The following is an 18203-nucleotide window of genomic DNA, read 5'->3' as shown; positions in this document are numbered from 1 at the left end:
TGTGTCTCTCTAGTCCTCTTTCTCAGCAGCCTAGGTACTTATATTACCACACATACTGTATATTTTATTAAATTGAAGGTTTTGAAAATAAATTGCATGTCATATGATGACATATCCCTAATACACTGGCAAGCATGTTCCAAGAGTAAAAGCAATTTTTTTACCCAGTGATATCTTCATATTCACAACTAAGAAAATTATCTTAAATAATTCTATAAGATCAATCATTATCCTGCCCATATTCAAAATGTCCATAATTAACCAAAAAAAATATCTTTTAAGCTGTTACCTACTCATTTTTTTTGTTGGTAAAAGTGGGAGTCCAGCAGGATCTATTCAAGGTCCTTGCATTGCATTTGTTTGTTATTCTGAAACATTTGTATGTCCATAATCTTTTCATTGACACTCCAATGACTCACTCTCTATAGCATGTATGTGGGGAGCATACGTTTTTCCAGGGCAGAAGGCATCTGTGACTCCAGCTCTGAAACTATTTGGGGGTATCTTATTTTATTGGCTTGAGAGTCTTCATGTGCATGATTAGTCATCTGTTCTTACAAATTTTTTTACATTCTAAGTTTTTGCAGAATTCAGGTTTGTGGAATTTAAACAACTTTTTCTTAACACACACATGCACGTGTATGCTCACACACACACACACACACACACACAAAAGCAAGTGATGGTGGATACAGGTCAGTATTAGTGTCTTTAACCTCATCTTTATAAATTACTCTCAAGTTAAAATCTTGTTATTTATTTAAGTATATTTTTAATTTTTTATTGATTCTAATGAATTTATTTTCAGAGTATAATGAAATAAAGACAAAGGACACAGTATTTTTAGAAAAGAATGAAAATTGGATTGGAAAATGGGATGGGATAGTGGGGTCAGTAAAGGGGAAATTTGTAAAGTTAGTCATGATTTTACAAAGGATAATGGAACTTGAAGATGAGTTCCACTCCCAAAATACAAATGTAATGTATTAATGTGTAGAGAAGTCTATGAGGTTGATCAAAGATATTTATCAGTGTGCTTTGAGTAGATTCAGTTGTATTTTGGATAAATAACTTCACAACCAAGCTCACTCTGTCTTAGGACATTCATTATTTCATGAAAAGATATCTATTACATAAGGAAATAGAAAATCATGCTGAGGGAATAATGTTTTAATTGTACATTTATTTACAGACCTACAGTGATATAAGAATCTTCATTGATATTTTATATTCAGTTTGACTTTTTTTCAGATTTAATATGAACTTCTCTTTTTCAGCAGACTCTGCCCACTTCAGGAGTTTCAGTTCCTGAGGTGCGTAAGCAAAAAAGGTTTCACACTTGAAATTATAGTTCATTGTTCATATTACATTGTTATAAAAAAATTGGGGGTTGGCTCAGTGACCTATTGACATTATTTTTATATTTGATTTTCTCTTTATTCCAATATTTGGAAATGAAGTTATTTATATTTTCTGTGATGGGATAAACTTAAAGGATTCCACTCTGCATTTGTGGAAATAATTGGGGATATAAGAAATTATACAAAAAAAATAGAGAAAAATGAAAGTTACCTGGTAAAGCTTATCAGAGCATAAAAATAGTGTCATTTTTACTTTTATGCTAAAATGTAAATATACTACAGCAAATCCAAAACTATTCAATCCTTTAAAACCATCAAAGTGAAGGTTTCAATGATAGTATATTGAGAAATCCTTGCTCACTTTGAAGTGCCCATTGCTTTAAAGAGAGTACATCTGTACTAATCATGTTAGCACATGATGTTGCATAGAAAGTCATTGGAAAAAATATAGTAACAAATAAATTTCATCTTTTGAAAATAAATGTAAGCATTACAACATTTACTGAGAGTATTAACTCTATCTTTGCATTAATGAAGCAAAATCCTCACATTGTTCTGTGACAATCTCCTATTCAATTGTTACTATCGCTGTAGAAAAAGTCCAAATGGTATTGTTTGCCTGAAAATTGAATCTGCCTGCTTCATAAAGGTTATTTATAATATATGAATACTACATAAGAATATGAATTTAATTAGAGAATAACATAGTTGCACAGACGTATAACTGTTCTCCCCTCCCCACCAAATATAATTTTCTAATCAGTGTCAACTGCCTCAATGAATTAAAATAAAACTATCATTTCAAACCAGATACATACTTGAAGATATGCTTGAAGTATAATGTTTCTAATCTAGGGGAAATTTTAAACTTATTTTTGTATTCTTTAATGAAGTTGATGCCATTATTATCATAATTATTATTAAATAGAGATGTTAACTTGCACAGTCAAGTGATAGAGATATTAGATGAGTATATTATTTCATTAATTACTTAAGTATGAGAGAATTAATATTACATCTTCAAGATACTGACTTTATTTTTGCCCCTATTATAAGTTCATCAAATGAATTTAGGCACTGTATTTGAGAATTAAATACAGTGTTTTAGTTTTGTTCATCTCCAAAGGTCTCCCACATTCTCAAAGAAAATGAAACATACAGACTGAATAAACAAGTCAAATTCTCTATTTTACAATATGCTTTTTTCATTTCTTAAAGATATCTTTTTTCTGATATAAAGTTTTCAGAAATCTTCCTATACTACTTATTTTCTTTCTGGCAAGATATATTGGTTTACATTGATTTAAACTTTCCACTATCCCTCAAAAATCATTACATAAGTTTTTTCAGCTATGTTGTTCCAAAAATTTCCTTAAACCCAGGTGTGGATATATGCACGAGGGCGTGTGTGAATACACATATATACACTCAGACAGGGAACCTTATGTTCTACCAGCAGGAAAAATTGCACTTAGGTTAACTGAAAATGTGGTTAGAGTGTATAGGGGAGGACATATACAAAGATATACCTTAACACCTGAACTAAAAAGTAAATGTATCATTGCTCCACCTTTGACACAGGATGAAGGGCTTTTCAATGAGGACAGATTTTCTAGTGGCAAGTGGCATACAGACCTTCCTGCCTCTGGCATGGTCTTATCACCCATGATACTGAGGTTCAGTTGTTTTAAAGTGTAACAAAAATTCAAGGACATCTGTGAAGCAATCTGAGTGTAACGTTTTCTCCATTTTTATTATGAATTTCCAAAACATAGTTGGTGCATCTAAAGTTAACCACTCTTCATACATACCACCAGCTCCAACACATATGTAGTTTCTATTATCACGCCTTTCTAAAAGATGCATGTAATTTTTCATGGTAATGAATCTTTCATTTGGTATGCCCCGTTCAAAGGTGCAATTTAAATTACACTGTTACAATAGCAGGAGGACAAGTTCCACTTGGAACTGACAAAAGAGGATCAGGCAATAACAGAAATCATGAGGTTTAACATTTAACTTAACTAATAGATACAAAGAACTTGAGCATAGGAAGAACTGCCTCCTCATTGCTTTTAAAAAGCTTCAGGTTACTATGGCCAGCTGTCAATATGCTATACAAAGTGACTTGAACAAAGTTAGGACCGGTTCTTAAGTCTTCTTTTGTATAAACATTTTATACATACAAACAGACACATACACACACATACACAAGCTCAATCTTATTTCATTATGGTGCTGCCATATGCTAGTGCATAGCCAAAATTATTTTGACATGGACTCTCTCATTCTTTAAAATTCATTTAAGAAATCTGTTCAGAATTTCTTTAACAGAGAGTTTTTTAAGTGGTTATGTTCAGTATGAAATTTCCTCTGAGAAAATATGCACTTTTGTATGATGTATGAAAACCAGGTGGTATGGATCAAAATGTCCCTTCTAACTCAATAAACAAGTAGCTCCTCCAGGTATTTTAACACTTTTTTAAGTTTCATATTTTCAACTTTTTTGCTTCCCATCTCCTCCAAGGACATGATCAATAAATTACAATGATGATTTTCAGCTGTAGTGATGCAGTGGGCAAATTAATTACAATACAGTTAAGTTCTTCTCTACGATATCCACTGTTTACAGCTATGACTCAAGCAACATACTTGTGATTAACTTAAAAATAAAATATGACATTTCTTTGTACTTTAGAATATATTGCCATTTACTGGGTACCTATTATAGGCCAACCTTTATCTACATTTTCTCCATTCATCATTACATAAACCTTTCCAGTTTTCAGGTGGAATAAATGGTGACCTAGTGATAATAAATATCTTGCCCACATATACAAAGTAATGAGACAAAGCTCAGATTTGCTCTCTAAGTTCACACATTTGTCTTTACCCAAAGTTATTTCTTATTCAATATGTATTTATTTAATTTTCTTAAAATGTGACTCTTCAGACAGATCACTTACTATATTTATGTTGAAAACTTTATAAAATTTTTTAAAAAATCAATATGACTTTGCTAGTCAGCAGTTTGTTTTGCTGGAACAACCAAGGATTCCTAGCAGATTTAGAACCTTTGCCACTTTTTGCAGTGGATTTTTTTCTCTCAGCTAGTAAAATGTTCAAATCCCATAATAATCCACACTAATTAAAGATGTAACTTTGCCGATGTAAGTTGTTTTCTCAGAGTTCTGAACTTTGAGATCTCTGATGAATATGGTAAGAGACACCTTAAGTACTATAAATATGCATGTGATACCTTGGGTTAAGATTCTAAGGTTTCTGGGAGATTCTTATGCCCTAGATTCATTGGCAGGAACGGTCATATTTACCTTCAAGCCAGTGGTACAGTAGCAGAGAGAGCAAGTTCCAGGATCTGAGGGATGGATGCTGTTGGCAGCAAAGCATTTTGTAGCCTTATACCAATCCAGGTGCTTTTCTGCTGCCTGTCTCTCATGCTGAGTTTGGACAAAAAGGAGAAAATCTTGTGCTGAAAGTAATCATCACTTGCTGCTTGTAGTCTGTGAGTGATCGATAGCAGCAGGCTTAAGTATTGTGGCAAACAACCCTTTAGAGAAAGCAGTTTTCACCAATGTACAAATACTCTACCTCTGAGAATCAGCATGATACAGAAAAAGATTTTTTTAGAGCACATATTTAAAGTGAGGTCTTTTCATTTCACTTATTTTATCTTTCTGTTTTCTGTGAATGGTCTCTTTGGCTTTTCTTGTCTGTTTATTATGTTGATTATTCTTTTGGAATTCTAATACAATATATTCCCCACTTAAGATCTGTTGTGCTACTTATGGTGTCCAATGATCACAAAACACTGAATTTTGTATTTAAAATGTCTATATAGCAAACACAAATGGTTGATATTTGAAAATGCTCAAATATCAATAAATGTATTTTATATTTTGTATTATATGTTCTATATTCTTTCAAGTTTTTGTTACAGTAGTTCTTTTCAGTGTTTGAATAATTTCTATTGATTAATGCAACAATTTTCCAACTCTTTTTATCTACGATAATTTATCTGGCAGAAGGAAATTTGCCTTAATTATAACAATGTAATTTATTTTGTGGTTTTGAGCCCAAAATCTTAAAAAAGAAACTGAAGGTTAAATGGTGAACATTGCCCTCTATTACTCACAGAGTAATTTTATCCTGACTGATGATACAAAATAAGGTTGGTGAGTTCTCACTGAAACTTTTTAATAACTGTAACAATTGGGAAATAACTCTCTTAAATATCACAGTGGATCTTTGCCAGTCAGGGTTAATTAACCCCCTGAACAAGCCAGTGAAATCCTTTTGGACAGCATATTTTTAAATGATACACTTGCTTCCCTTTCCTGTCCCTCATATGAAAACAAGATTTCCTCAATGAAAATAGGAAAATGTATCCAACTATCTTCCTGTTCACTTAGGTTGCCTAAGTAAAATACAGTGAATATCTCAGACCTCTATTAAGGGACAAAATAAAATGAGCAAAATAAATAAGAGAATCCTGGGGAAAATTATAAGATCATGAGTCTCTTCTGTTTTTAGTATTTCAGTCTTGATTAATTCCACAAATTCTATCTACTGGCATTTTTCTCCCAAAGAAATCAGTTGGTTTTCTTGATATGTGTATGTTTAAATGAATGTTTACCATTTAGTATTAGCTACATTTTATGATAAAGTACATATAAATATTTATATGATGAGGATTTAAAAAATTAATTTGCTATAAATTAATCTCATACTATAATTAAATAAAACCTCATCAATCGAAAACTCATTTTAGGGTTTTAAATTTGTTTTTATTTTTACAGTCGTGTGCTCTAAAACATTTAGTCTCATTCTCAGTGTGCTCAGAGGGATCACTCCTTGAAGGACAAGAAGCCAGTTAAAAACTGCTGTCTGTGCTACTTGGAGGTTCTTACCACATAGGCATTTCCCTAGTTCTCTGCATGAACTAGAGTAAAATAAGGTTGATAGATGATGTGGTCGCTCTTTATAGACATATACATACATATCTTAAGTTTTCTGTGTAACATGTATATGTGATTTGGTATAAATATCCAGTTCTAGAGTGACTAATCAACTTAAATATTATTTGATTCTTCTAACCCAAGAAGCTTAGGAATTGAGTCCTAAATAATTTTTTTAATGCATTAGGTGACAAAATAATGCATTAAAGTATTTCTTCCATATTGTATATTTTTACTAAATATTGATTCTGTATTGTATATACGTACATCGAAGAACCCTAGAATAAACTATTTCCATTTTCACCAACTTGATATTTTAACTCCCAGCACAAACTATGCATTGAGCTTTACATATTCAAACATATTACTAATGTAACCAATACTATTTTTTCGTATATATGTATTTGAAAATATAAAAACACTCTGCATGGTGGCAATACAAATGACCTTGCCATGGAGAACCATTCCTATTTTACATTAGTTATAATAACTTTAATTTATGGAGTACATACTGTAATACAGACACAATGGCAAAGACTTAATAGATTTTCTTTTAAACCTCACACAACTCTGAGAAATAGAAAACACTATCCATTTTGTTAAGAGTAGGCTGTCTATATTACATAATACCTAAGTTACAGAGATGGGATTCAAGTCAGCTTTCCTCTTCTTGTGCATTATACTGTTTACAATAATGGATAAAATTATAATTTGCAAGCTTAGAAAGAAGAAACTTTCTTTAAAAAAATCAATATTTTTGCCAGAAATTATGCTTATATGAAAGCACATCATTTTCCAAAGAACTTGAATATCAGGAATTCTATTATACCATCCATTTTCAGCCATACACAAAATGTATTCAGTGTTTTTGCACCATGCAATTGCAAGGTGACTAGACTAGACTGATTAGCATTTATTTTTGTCAAAAAAGATTTCTGATCTATCACTAATAGACTTTAAAGAGAGCTTACATTTGAGGCTATTTAAAAACATCTTCCTAAGTTACAGAAATTTAAGTGATATTCTAACAAGTAGATAGAGGGACTAGGCAATATGTATCTGGATAAGTGATAGGAAATAAGTGTCACTAAAGCACATAGGCACTCTTGGCCAGCATCGCTAATCAGAATAATTTTTTCCCATCAAGCCTAGACATGGCCCCAAAATCCTAAACACAATTATCTAGGCACCTTTTCAAAAATGATGTTTTTAATATTTTGAGTTTCTTTATTCATTTATTCTGTCTTGTGTTAGACACTGATCTAGGATATAACATAGAAAACCCTTTCTCTGTGGGACTTTGATTAAAATGGAGAATACTAAATAAAAATAAATTTAAAAAATGGAGAATACTAACTTTCAGTAATCAAATCAATTAAATAAATAACCATTTAGGTTGTAATAAATCATATTTAAAAGGAGGTTAAAGGAAATGGAGAAGCCTATCTGACATTTGACCAGAGGTCTGATGTCAGGACCAAGCCCAGCAAATACACAGGGGAATGTTTTCCAGCAGAATGCAAAGTGATTACAAAATCCCAGAATTAAAAGCAGGATTGTTGTGCTCTAGGAGTGATGAGTTGGCCTGAGTAGTTGGAGTGGAGTGAAAAGGAATAAATGTGGCTACTTTGTGGAAAATTGACTATAGGGAGACAAAGCTGGAAGAAGATTGAATGGTGACAATAATCTAGGCAAAAGAGAGAGCTAGCACATTAGCCACATGATGATGGAAGTGGTGACTGTCCAAGGACTGATATGTGAAAAGACAGAAAGGGCATTTGTATGTAGGAAGTGAGGGTGAGTTCTGAACAGGAGTCATACATTTAGAAGTCTTTCTTAAGTAGAATTCGGAAAACCTTATGGTGAACTGAAGTTATCTAGGGAGCAAGTACAGACAGTGAAGCTGAGATCTAAAGAAAAAAGAGGTCAAGTCTTACAGATGACAAAACTGGAGAACAAATGAGCAAAAGAGACCGTGAGGGAGCTGTTAGTGAAGTAAGAAGAGGGCTAAGGGAAAGAAATGTGCTGAGAGTAAACTGAGGCAAGTTTTCAAGAAGTAAGAAGAGATTCACTCTGTCAAATGTTACTTAAAGTTTGAGAAAATAATGATGATGTGGCAATGAGAAGGTTATTGGTAATTTGAATAAAATCTCCAGTAGTGGTGATAAAAGTTAACTGGAATAGGTTGTAGGGAGAGTGAAAAAAAAAAAAAAGAAGCAGACAACTCCATATATATATATATATATATATATATATATATATATATATATAACACATATATGAACTAAAGAATTGGCTGGGGCTGAATGGGAGTTTTTGTCTATATGCCACCCCTGATATAAGTAGTAACTTCAAAATCCATCATGCAATTAGAATATATTTTCAATATTGCATTTATTTGTGAGCATTATTCAGTACTCCTTACCAAATTCTTTAAATGATAATCCTATACTATGGATACTTAGGAATAATTACAATTTGGCTTTCTTTTATATTGTTTCTTTAACTGATATTTGCATCATGTAACTATCACATATATTGAGCCAGTTAAAGCAACAGTTTTCTTATTATTAGTAGGCACTTCAAATTAGGAACTTGGGCCTCAGTTTGTAACCATGAAATGTTTATTAGTTGCACCTTTTAGTAAAATATTTTCTTATTTTAATTTTATTTTTATAAAATATTTTTATAAAAGAATATTTTTCTTACAGGAAAGACAAGCAACAGTGAAAAAGGAAAAGAGTGGCTCCCAGCAGCCAAACAAAGTAACTGATAGGAACAAAATGCAGAGAGCCAACTCTGTTACTGTGGATGGACAAGGCCTACAGGTATGACTTTTTAAATTCAAATTTTAGTGGATTTTATATTTGTTCCTCTTATGTTCTGAGAACAGCATATGTTCAGTTATCAACACGTTTATTTAACGTTTATGTTAGTTCAGTAGACTGTTTCAGAAAGATTGTTATTAATTTATCAAGATGTCAGTCTTATAGTTGATTGACAGAGTGACATTCTGGTTAGATTAATCATTTATGATGTTATTCCATTAAACTCAAATTGGAAAAAAGTATTTTGTCAGTCTGAAAGTTTTTGCAAATTCCTACTAAAGATACACATTTATTATATACTTATGTGTCATTTGCAAGTGTGTTCTCTCTTACTTTCTCTTCGTATGTGTACATACTAAGTATGGTTATGATTTTGAAGAGTCATTTAGATTGTAAAACTATTATTTAGGAAAGGAAAAATAGGAACTCTATTTGTGTGCTTATATTTCTTCCTAAATAAATAGCAAAGACATATTATATTCTAATCATATACTTCAAAGTTTTAAATAAAAATTGAAAACCATACATATTTCTAGTTTAAACACAAGTAGCAAAAATTTTTCCAGTACTTTAAAAACCTATATATTTTCCCTATGATCTCTGACATCAAAATAACATTTTTAATCTACATTTCAAGATACTTTATCGAATGAATGCATCTTATGTATTTGCCTCTACTTTAACCCCAAAATGAGAACAGTCAACAAAATGATCTTAATGTATGAAATTGTGAAGTTAATTTTTGATTTTTCTATCTATATGTTTTTGTCTTTCAATTGCCTATTCCTTCTCTTAACAATATGCTTCAAGTTTCACATTGTCCAGGGAAACTTACTGAACACTTTGCAGATTATATCACATACTTGCATTCAGTATATGTGATTTTAGCATATTATTGATCTTAATCAATTTTATTATTTTATGTTTTTAAAATTTATTGTTTTACATCTGAAAATATTGAGTTGTGTCTTTCTGTAATCCTCAATTTGCAAGCACAATTAAGTGTACACAGTACATGCCTAAATATTTGCTTCTTTGAATAACTCATTGAAACTTCAGTAATTATTGCTTATAAATGTATAATAAGGCAACTGGTTTTTAGCTATTAAAACATTTAAAATTAAAAAAATCATGAATTATTTACAGAAATGTGAAAAGAATTATAAAATATAAAATTATTATGCTTTAGAGTATATGATTCAATTATGAAAGACTAAGTCAGAAAGTAATTTTCAGAAATCATATCTATGTATTTAGCAATCTCATTAAAGTCCTCAAATATGAAATCTCCCCACAATTTTGATAGCAAGGAAATTTCACAGCAATCTTATAAAAATTTTTATTGAAAAAATTAACATTTGACTTTAATATATCAATTGTAAATATTGATTAATTAAAAATTTTAGTCACTCTGAGTTCCTGCCATAGAATTGATGAGAGAAAAGACTAGTTTTGAAATCCTAGTGTATTTCATTCAAAATGAGGTACATATTTCTCTTCATGGAAAGGAAGTATGCATCTTCTTACTGCTTTATGTAACCTAAGAACTATGGTAATATTTTTTACGTAATAGTCTGTTTCATCCTCTCAACAAACATGAGCTCAATGCCATTATGGTTATCACGATTTTCAAAATAATATTGATGCTCAGAAGTAAGGTAACTTTCCCAAGGCAACACTGTCAGTCATCATAAAGCCAAGGACTGAAAGGTTTCTCTGACTTAGATTTTGTGTTTTACTCCTGAGACATCCTGTCTCTTTGCTTAAGAAATTTAAACAAATATATAACCACCAAAATTCTGACTGCCTTGTTCTCCCAAGTGTTTTTATATTGTTTCAGGTATTGAGATAAAAATCATGTATTCAATAGAACTATAGCTTTTGTAGATTCCGCATTTTAAGTAATCATGTCTAAAATTTTCCATATTTCAAAACCAAAATTAAGTGGTACACACACACAGTATTTTAAAGGTTTAAACTGAGTTAGCAATATAAGTTCTATCTTTTAATTTGAAATGTTCTGAAATATTTGATCATATTATATCTAAATAAGTCATCTTAAAAATCCTAGATGAGTAACATTCTCTGTGGATGTGTGGGCTTCTCTAAGCAGGTATTAACTTTAACTTTTTTTGGCATATGAAAGTGTAAGCTCAAGTTGTCAGTAGGTAAATTGTAGACATCAGCCCTAACAAAACAGCAGAAAATAACTAATATTTAATGTCATAATAAATTTTGCATTTTTATAAACTGGTATATTATCATGCACAAAAGTCTGTTTTATCCCAGCAGAATGGATCCCCAAAAGTATTCATATAATTTGGAGAAAATACAAAAAGAGTAAAATGATAAATTTTGGGAGAGCTATTTCATGCAAAATGGTAAAAGATGGAGTTGTAATGATCAATTTTAAAATGGTAAAAAGGTTGTTTTGTTATTCAACTAAAAAAGTCAAAAAAATCTACCAGAAAATGAATTTTTCTCTAAGCTTTAAAACTTATGTATCATAAAAAAGCATTGAGTCGCAGTCCAGTTTGCATATAACTCAGTGACAGGAGAGATCTACACTGCTTAAAGAAGACTATTAATCATAGTTAAGCACATTCATCTTTCGTCTTTCCAGCTAACCAGCATAATGATCAGGATTATTATTTCTAATTAGAGGAAGTAATAGATCATGTATAACCTTAGGATGAGTCTCATTAATTAACCCGAGTCCTAGGGGACTTCAAGTAGCGGTGGTTAGGCACTCTGTCTTTGTCATTGCTCACACCATAGGTTTACTCTTATTAGATACCATCAAATGTAATTGAAACTACATTTTTTTTAAGATGCAGAAGATATAAAAATACTGTGACCTACCCATTTGTGAATGGATAAAAGAAAAGAAAATAGAAAAATTGTTTAAACTGTATTATATTGAAGTTATCCATTTTCTAAATATTATTTGAAATTTCCAAATAGAGGGGTCACTGGAGAACTAAAGAATCTAGTTTCTTATACTTTAAACCCAAGTTCAGGGGGATGGGAACTTTCTACTTAATATCTAAAACTGAACTAGTGTCTTGCCCCAAACAATCACTTATCCCTGTTGTCCTTTTTATGTTTTATCTTATTTTTGCGATCACTAAGATTATTAACTAAACATGCACCATCACACTATACACAAATGTATACTATACATATCAATTAATCTCCTGTATTTGATTTATGTATGTGTATCACACATTTGATAGTGACCTGTATATGTGTGTCCCTCACTCACTTGATACCCATTATTGTGGTGATTCTTTAATACTGAGCTCATAATTATCATTCTCACTCCCTAAGTTCAGGGTTATTGCTCTAGAGTTTTAAGTACTGTCACAACCTTTCAATTGAATCACTGTTTTCTTATACATAATTTACTAGGTAAAAAACAATATGAAAAAAATAGAACTGTGTTATCTATAATTTTAAGCAAGATGACTAAGGAGGATATTTGGGTGAATAATTAAAACAGGTGAGTCATTTACACATAAGAATTTATAGGAAATAGGAAGCTGTAAGTTCTAAGGTTTAGAAATATGGTGTTCCTCTAAAGCTCACATGTGAGACAATACAAGAAGTTCAGAAACAAAATGATTAGGTTATGAGAAACTAAATCTAATCAGTAGATTAATCCATTGATATCGATTAACTGGGCAATAACCGTAGGAAGGTAGGATGGCTGGAAAAAGTAGGTCACGGGGGGGGGGGCATTCCTTTGGCATTTATATTTTGTCTCTGGTGAGCGGGGGCTTTGTCTCTGCTCCCTGTTTGTCCTGTCCTGAGCTGCTTTTTTCCTCCAAACTCTGTCATCATGTTCTGCCTTACCTTGGAGCAGGGTAATGGTGTTGGCTACCTGTGGACTGAGACCTCTGAAACCAAGACTGCCAAATAAACTTTCCCTCCTCTAAATTTGTCCTGTTAGGTCTTTTGTTCACAGTGACACAAAGCTGACAAAAACAGCAAGTGTATGCCTTCAAATTGTAGGATCAAGGAGGAACTTTAGATTATGTAGAAGGAAATGAGAGGGAGGGGGGTTATGAAAAATGGTGGACTGAGACAGATATCATTACCTTATGTGTATGTATGATTACAGGAATGGTATGAATCTACATCGTGTGTAACCATAGAAACAAAATGTCGTACCTCATTTGTGTACAATGAATCAAAATGCAGTCTGTAAAAAATAAAAAAAAATAAATAATTTATTAAAAAAAGAAATATATGGTTGGAATAGAAAGATCAAGATAGCAAGCAGTAGAGAGTGCTTTAGAGAAGAAATAGCAGCTAGGTGCTGTAAGTTCTGGAAAACTTTCATAAGAACTTTGACGTTTGATTTGAGATGAGAAAATTTGGGGGGGAGGGTTAAGCAGAAAATGACATGATTTGAATTACATTTTTAAAGGCTCAATTTTGTAAAGATTTGCTCATTGCTGCACTAAATTTCCTATAAATTACTGAATTATAGGATGGGGTTATAGGGTGGAAGCTATTCAGTGTAGAGCAGTAGATATAGAGAAATGATTTGAGGATCAGACTAAAAGGATACACTGATGATTAGGGATAGAGTCTACAAAAAAATGAGGAGTCAGGGACATCACCAAAGTATTTGGGCCAAAGGAACTGAAATGATGGAGTTGCCATTGAATGAGATGAATGAAGAGTTTGGGAGAGTATGATTTGGGGAGAAATTTCTGATGCTGTTAGACATCCAAATGGAAATGACAAGTAGTAGATCATCAAGTGGATCTATGATTCAGGTTAAAGGACAAAAATAAATTTGTGAGTAAAGACATATTTATGATACTTAAAAGCATCAGATAGGAAGATATATATGAATGAATGATACATATATACACACACACATATATATACTAATATAATATAACATAACAATATGTATCAAGAGGAGGAGTAGAACTGGAATCCACAATTGGTATGACTCCAAAGTTTTGTGTTATTTAAAGGTATGATATTAAACTGCCCTTTGAATGAATAAATAAATTTTACATGATTAACTCTATTTAGGGTAGAGTTACTGCTTAGTATAACCTAACCTATAACATAGAGGAAATTCCTTAGTATAACTAATGCTTAGTATAACCTAACCTATAATGAGAGGAAATTCCACTATGAATAGTGACCTTCTGGAATTTCCTTCATATTTACCTAATTGATAACTATTTTTCAAGATTTAAAGTACCACAGCTACCCTGAATACTTTTTCCTTTCATCAATATCTTCTTAGTTATAGTCCATTATTCTATCTCAATTTAAAAAAAAAAAAAACTGTTTTGCAAAGACAAAGAGTTCTGTAGAGATATTTAAGCACGGTGATGGGTTAATGGTAGACTGGGAATAGGCTCAGGGTTCTCTTTTGCTTTAGACACAGCACATTGGCTTTCATCTTTTTATATCCTGTACCATTTAAGATTATGCTGTATAAGTATCCTTCCAGCTGTGAATAGTTTTTATGGTGACAGAGTTTTGATATTTTTGTGGATTTTCTTTTGCTTCCCATTCCATCAAAATCTGTGACAAACAAGGTATGATATTTTAGGATGGCAATAAATTAGTTTGCAAAATACTAACATTTACATTTTGTTTCAAAATTTTTATATAAAAGCAAAAATTCAAAATTCATCATTTAAAATAATAGAGTTCAAGAGAGAATTAGTAAACTTGAATATAACATTGATAAATGACTGCTATCTAAGCCTCAGATCCCATTCAAAGTTCTACCAAATGTTTCAGTAATATATGTTAATAAAAGAAAGTCTTGAATCATAATAATTTTGTGTGTTAGATGGTTTTATAATATGTATTGAATAGGATGCTTCTCGAGGGTAGGCGATGCTGAAGTTAAGTGGAAGTAATGGAGCAACATTTTGTCAAGTCACTTTCAGATGGTTCAGGGAAAAGGCTCTTTGTACAGTTTTTGTAACCTTTCTCTAAATTCAAGATTTATTATGGTTTGGATCTAGGGATGTTTCCTTAAAAACTTGTACTTTCAAAGCATGATCCAAAATGCACCAAGGTTCAGAGATGGGGTCCTTAGACAATGATGAGAGTTATACCTTATCAGGGAATCAATCCATTTGATAGATTAATAATGGGTGATAACTGTAGGCAGAAGAGATATGGTTGGAGGAATTAGATGACTGGGGGAATGCCCTTAGGGACTATATATCATCCCTGGCTCTTTGAAAGTGCGTTTGTTTTCTTTCGCTCTCTCTCCCCTTCCTGGCTGCCATGAATTGGACAGCTATTCTTGACTAAACCTTTCCACTGTGATGTTCCGCCTCACCTCAGGCCCAGACCAATGGAGTCAGTCAACTGTCTATGAACACAACAAAACTTTTCCTCCTGTAATTCACTCTTGTCAGGTATTTTGGTCACAGCAATAAAAAACTGATTAACATGAGATATTTTTTCAAAAATAAAAATAAAACTATCATTATAAAATGTTTAAAATGTTATTGAAAGATTTTTCCATAAATCTTAATTCACCGAAATCAATTATAGTGAGTTTCAGAAACTAAAAGAACTATTTATATTCCTTTATTTGGTTGATATGGTTCACATTATAATATAAATCAGCTCCCCTAGACTGAATTCTGTACAGGAGATGAAGTTAGTTCTACCTAATTGGCCTCTCTGGAAACCAGGATCTGAAATCAAAGAGATTAGATTAAGTAACTGAAATATCACATCTAATGATACTTACATATTTTTCTTAGTCTCAGACTCTTTCAGATATAAAATGATTGAATGAAAATGAGTATAAACATATTAAAAATAAGAATGGCATATTATAAAATGAACTGCAGAGTCCTTTCAAGAGTTTTGATATCAAGTAACAGTCGTTCTCCCTCACCCCTGGACTAGATATATTAATGTTTGATGAAGAACAAAGTATTTCTCTATGACTGATACCATTTATATCCAGTTTTGAGTCCTTATGGAACTTGCCTTTCATTCACATCACTTACATTTGTGTTATGTAGCATATAGCAGAGAAACAACAAAAATAGGGAACACACAGAACAACAATGAATTGAAAAAGATAGCCATCAATTTTCCACTCATGTAAATAAAGTTCAGAGTAGGATCTCTGGTACGAAGACAACTACACAGTCTCATCAAGACTGCAAATCATATGCTTCTCTTTCATGTCCTCAGTTGGTGGCATCTTCAGGGTCAACTCATGATCAAAGATGGCTACTGATCCTCATAATTTCCAAATTTCATGTTGGCATCAGGAAGAAAAAGATTAGAAACTTTCTCACAGTGTTAAAGACTAGGGGATCCAAGACCAAGGTACAGGCAAGGTATGTTAATTGCAAGGCCACTTGGCTTATAGGAATTTACCAACTCACTGGGTGTACCAAGAGAGAAATAGAGGGAGACACAGAGAAATAGAGAGAATCTTGTCCTCTTTTCAGTAGGCCCTAGTCTCGTCATAAGGATCTTACCCTCATGTCCTCAGCTAACCCTAATTACCTCCAGAAGGCCCCATTTCCAAATATCATTACATTGGGGCTTAGAGCTTCAACATACAAATCTCAGGAGGGACATAATTTAGTCATAGCAACTTCCAATATATCTCTACAGACAAAACATAAACACATTTTTCTTCTTTCTATGTATTTATGTGTCCTCTTACCTTACAAGACACCAGAAGTTACAATTTCTTAAAGCTTTTCAGAAGTGTGTATGCGGTGGGTGAGTGTAAATTCTGTAAACAGCAGCAGCTTCCAAAATATAGATATGATGTGAGGGAGAAATCTTTCATATAAATTACCATATGCACCAGGTTCCTTTACCCAGGGCAAAGGGGAATATGACATTGAAGTGCCAAAAGCAGACTCTACCACTAAGATATTGCTTCTTATTTCAGACTCTCACTGAACTCAGTAGTTGTTTATTTTTAACTTGTCAGACTTGAAAATGACTATGCAGTACTGCAGGTCTTTGGCTCTCAAAACTAAGAGTTCTGTCTTTGCTTGGCACCCAAATTTACTCAGCTAGATGGGCCTTCTTTTTATAGTTGCAAAGGTTAACACAATTTTAAAGCTTTTTGAATGAGCATAAAAAAAACATGACAGATTTGCCTGGAACTTTAACATTTCTAGTCTAACACCATTATATGTTCCTGAACACCAGTGTCTCACTAATGTAGTTGTTCAATCACATATCACCCCTTAAATGGGGATTACATTAGTAATTTGATTGGTTACATTAAGTCAAGTACCCATTAATATCATCAAAGGGGCACAAATCCATAGTACCTGATTGCTTACAAATAAACAGCACATTATATTGTTATCTTGTCTCATTTTTGTAGTAAGGGGAGATGTGATGGAAAACGCAAATTGATTTTAATGTTTTTGTATTTTCATATTGGGTATTTTGTCATTTATGAAAAATCACCATTCTTCTTCTTAATTCTTTAAATTCTCTCCTATTTTTTCTAGTCCATTTTATCTGTTTCTCTGGAGAATACAACTCTAAAATAATATGCAAATACTGATTAATTAATTGATTGATTGATAGTACTGCGGATTAAACTCAAAGGTGCTTTGCTACTGACCTACATCCCCATCTCTTTTTATATTTTATTTTGAGATGGGGTCAAAGTTGCTGAGGTTGGCCTAGAATTTATGGGTGTGCCTCACTGAGCCCAGAGTAGATTTTATATTTTGTTTTGAGATACTCTACTGACTATTAAAATATCTAATTATTTGTTCATAATACTATGGAATTTACAACACAATTGTTACTGACCTGTATTTGATCTTTATAATGACACCTTAAATATTCTACAAAATAAATATCTTTGGCAGACATTTGAAAATATATTTTTGAAAGAAGTCCAGATATTGGAACCAGTGTAAATTTATATATAAACTCATACAGTGGTAAGCTGAATGTTGAGTTTGGAAATGAAAGGAGACAACAACAAGTATATGAGTTCAGATTTAATACTCTGCTCAAAATCCTTTATTTAC

General features: G+C 32.1%; 1 protein-coding gene across 13 annotated transcripts in view; it reads left to right on the top strand.

The window, feature by feature from the left end:
- The window catches only part of Dgkb (diacylglycerol kinase beta), a 640490-nt gene that overhangs the window by 216137 nt on the left and 406150 nt on the right, over positions 1 to 18203 (top strand). For 9 of the 13 annotated variants that reach the window (XM_047561038.1, XM_047561039.1, XM_047561041.1 and 6 more), the window contains 2 exons: positions 1278 to 1313; positions 9049 to 9165. In XM_047561038.1, the coding sequence (XP_047416994.1) occupies positions 1278 to 1313; positions 9049 to 9165 (153 nt within the window). The remainder of the gene's footprint in view (positions 1 to 1277; positions 1314 to 9048; positions 9166 to 18203) is intronic. The other 4 variants (XM_047561042.1, XM_047561040.1, XM_047561044.1 and 1 more) reach the window with 2 other exon arrangements.

Source organism: Sciurus carolinensis, chromosome 8, assembly GCF_902686445.1.
Source record: "Sciurus carolinensis chromosome 8, mSciCar1.2, whole genome shotgun sequence".
Taxonomy (NCBI): Eukaryota; Metazoa; Chordata; class Mammalia; order Rodentia; family Sciuridae; genus Sciurus; species Sciurus carolinensis.
This window is presented reverse-complemented; position numbering and strand designations above follow the sequence as displayed.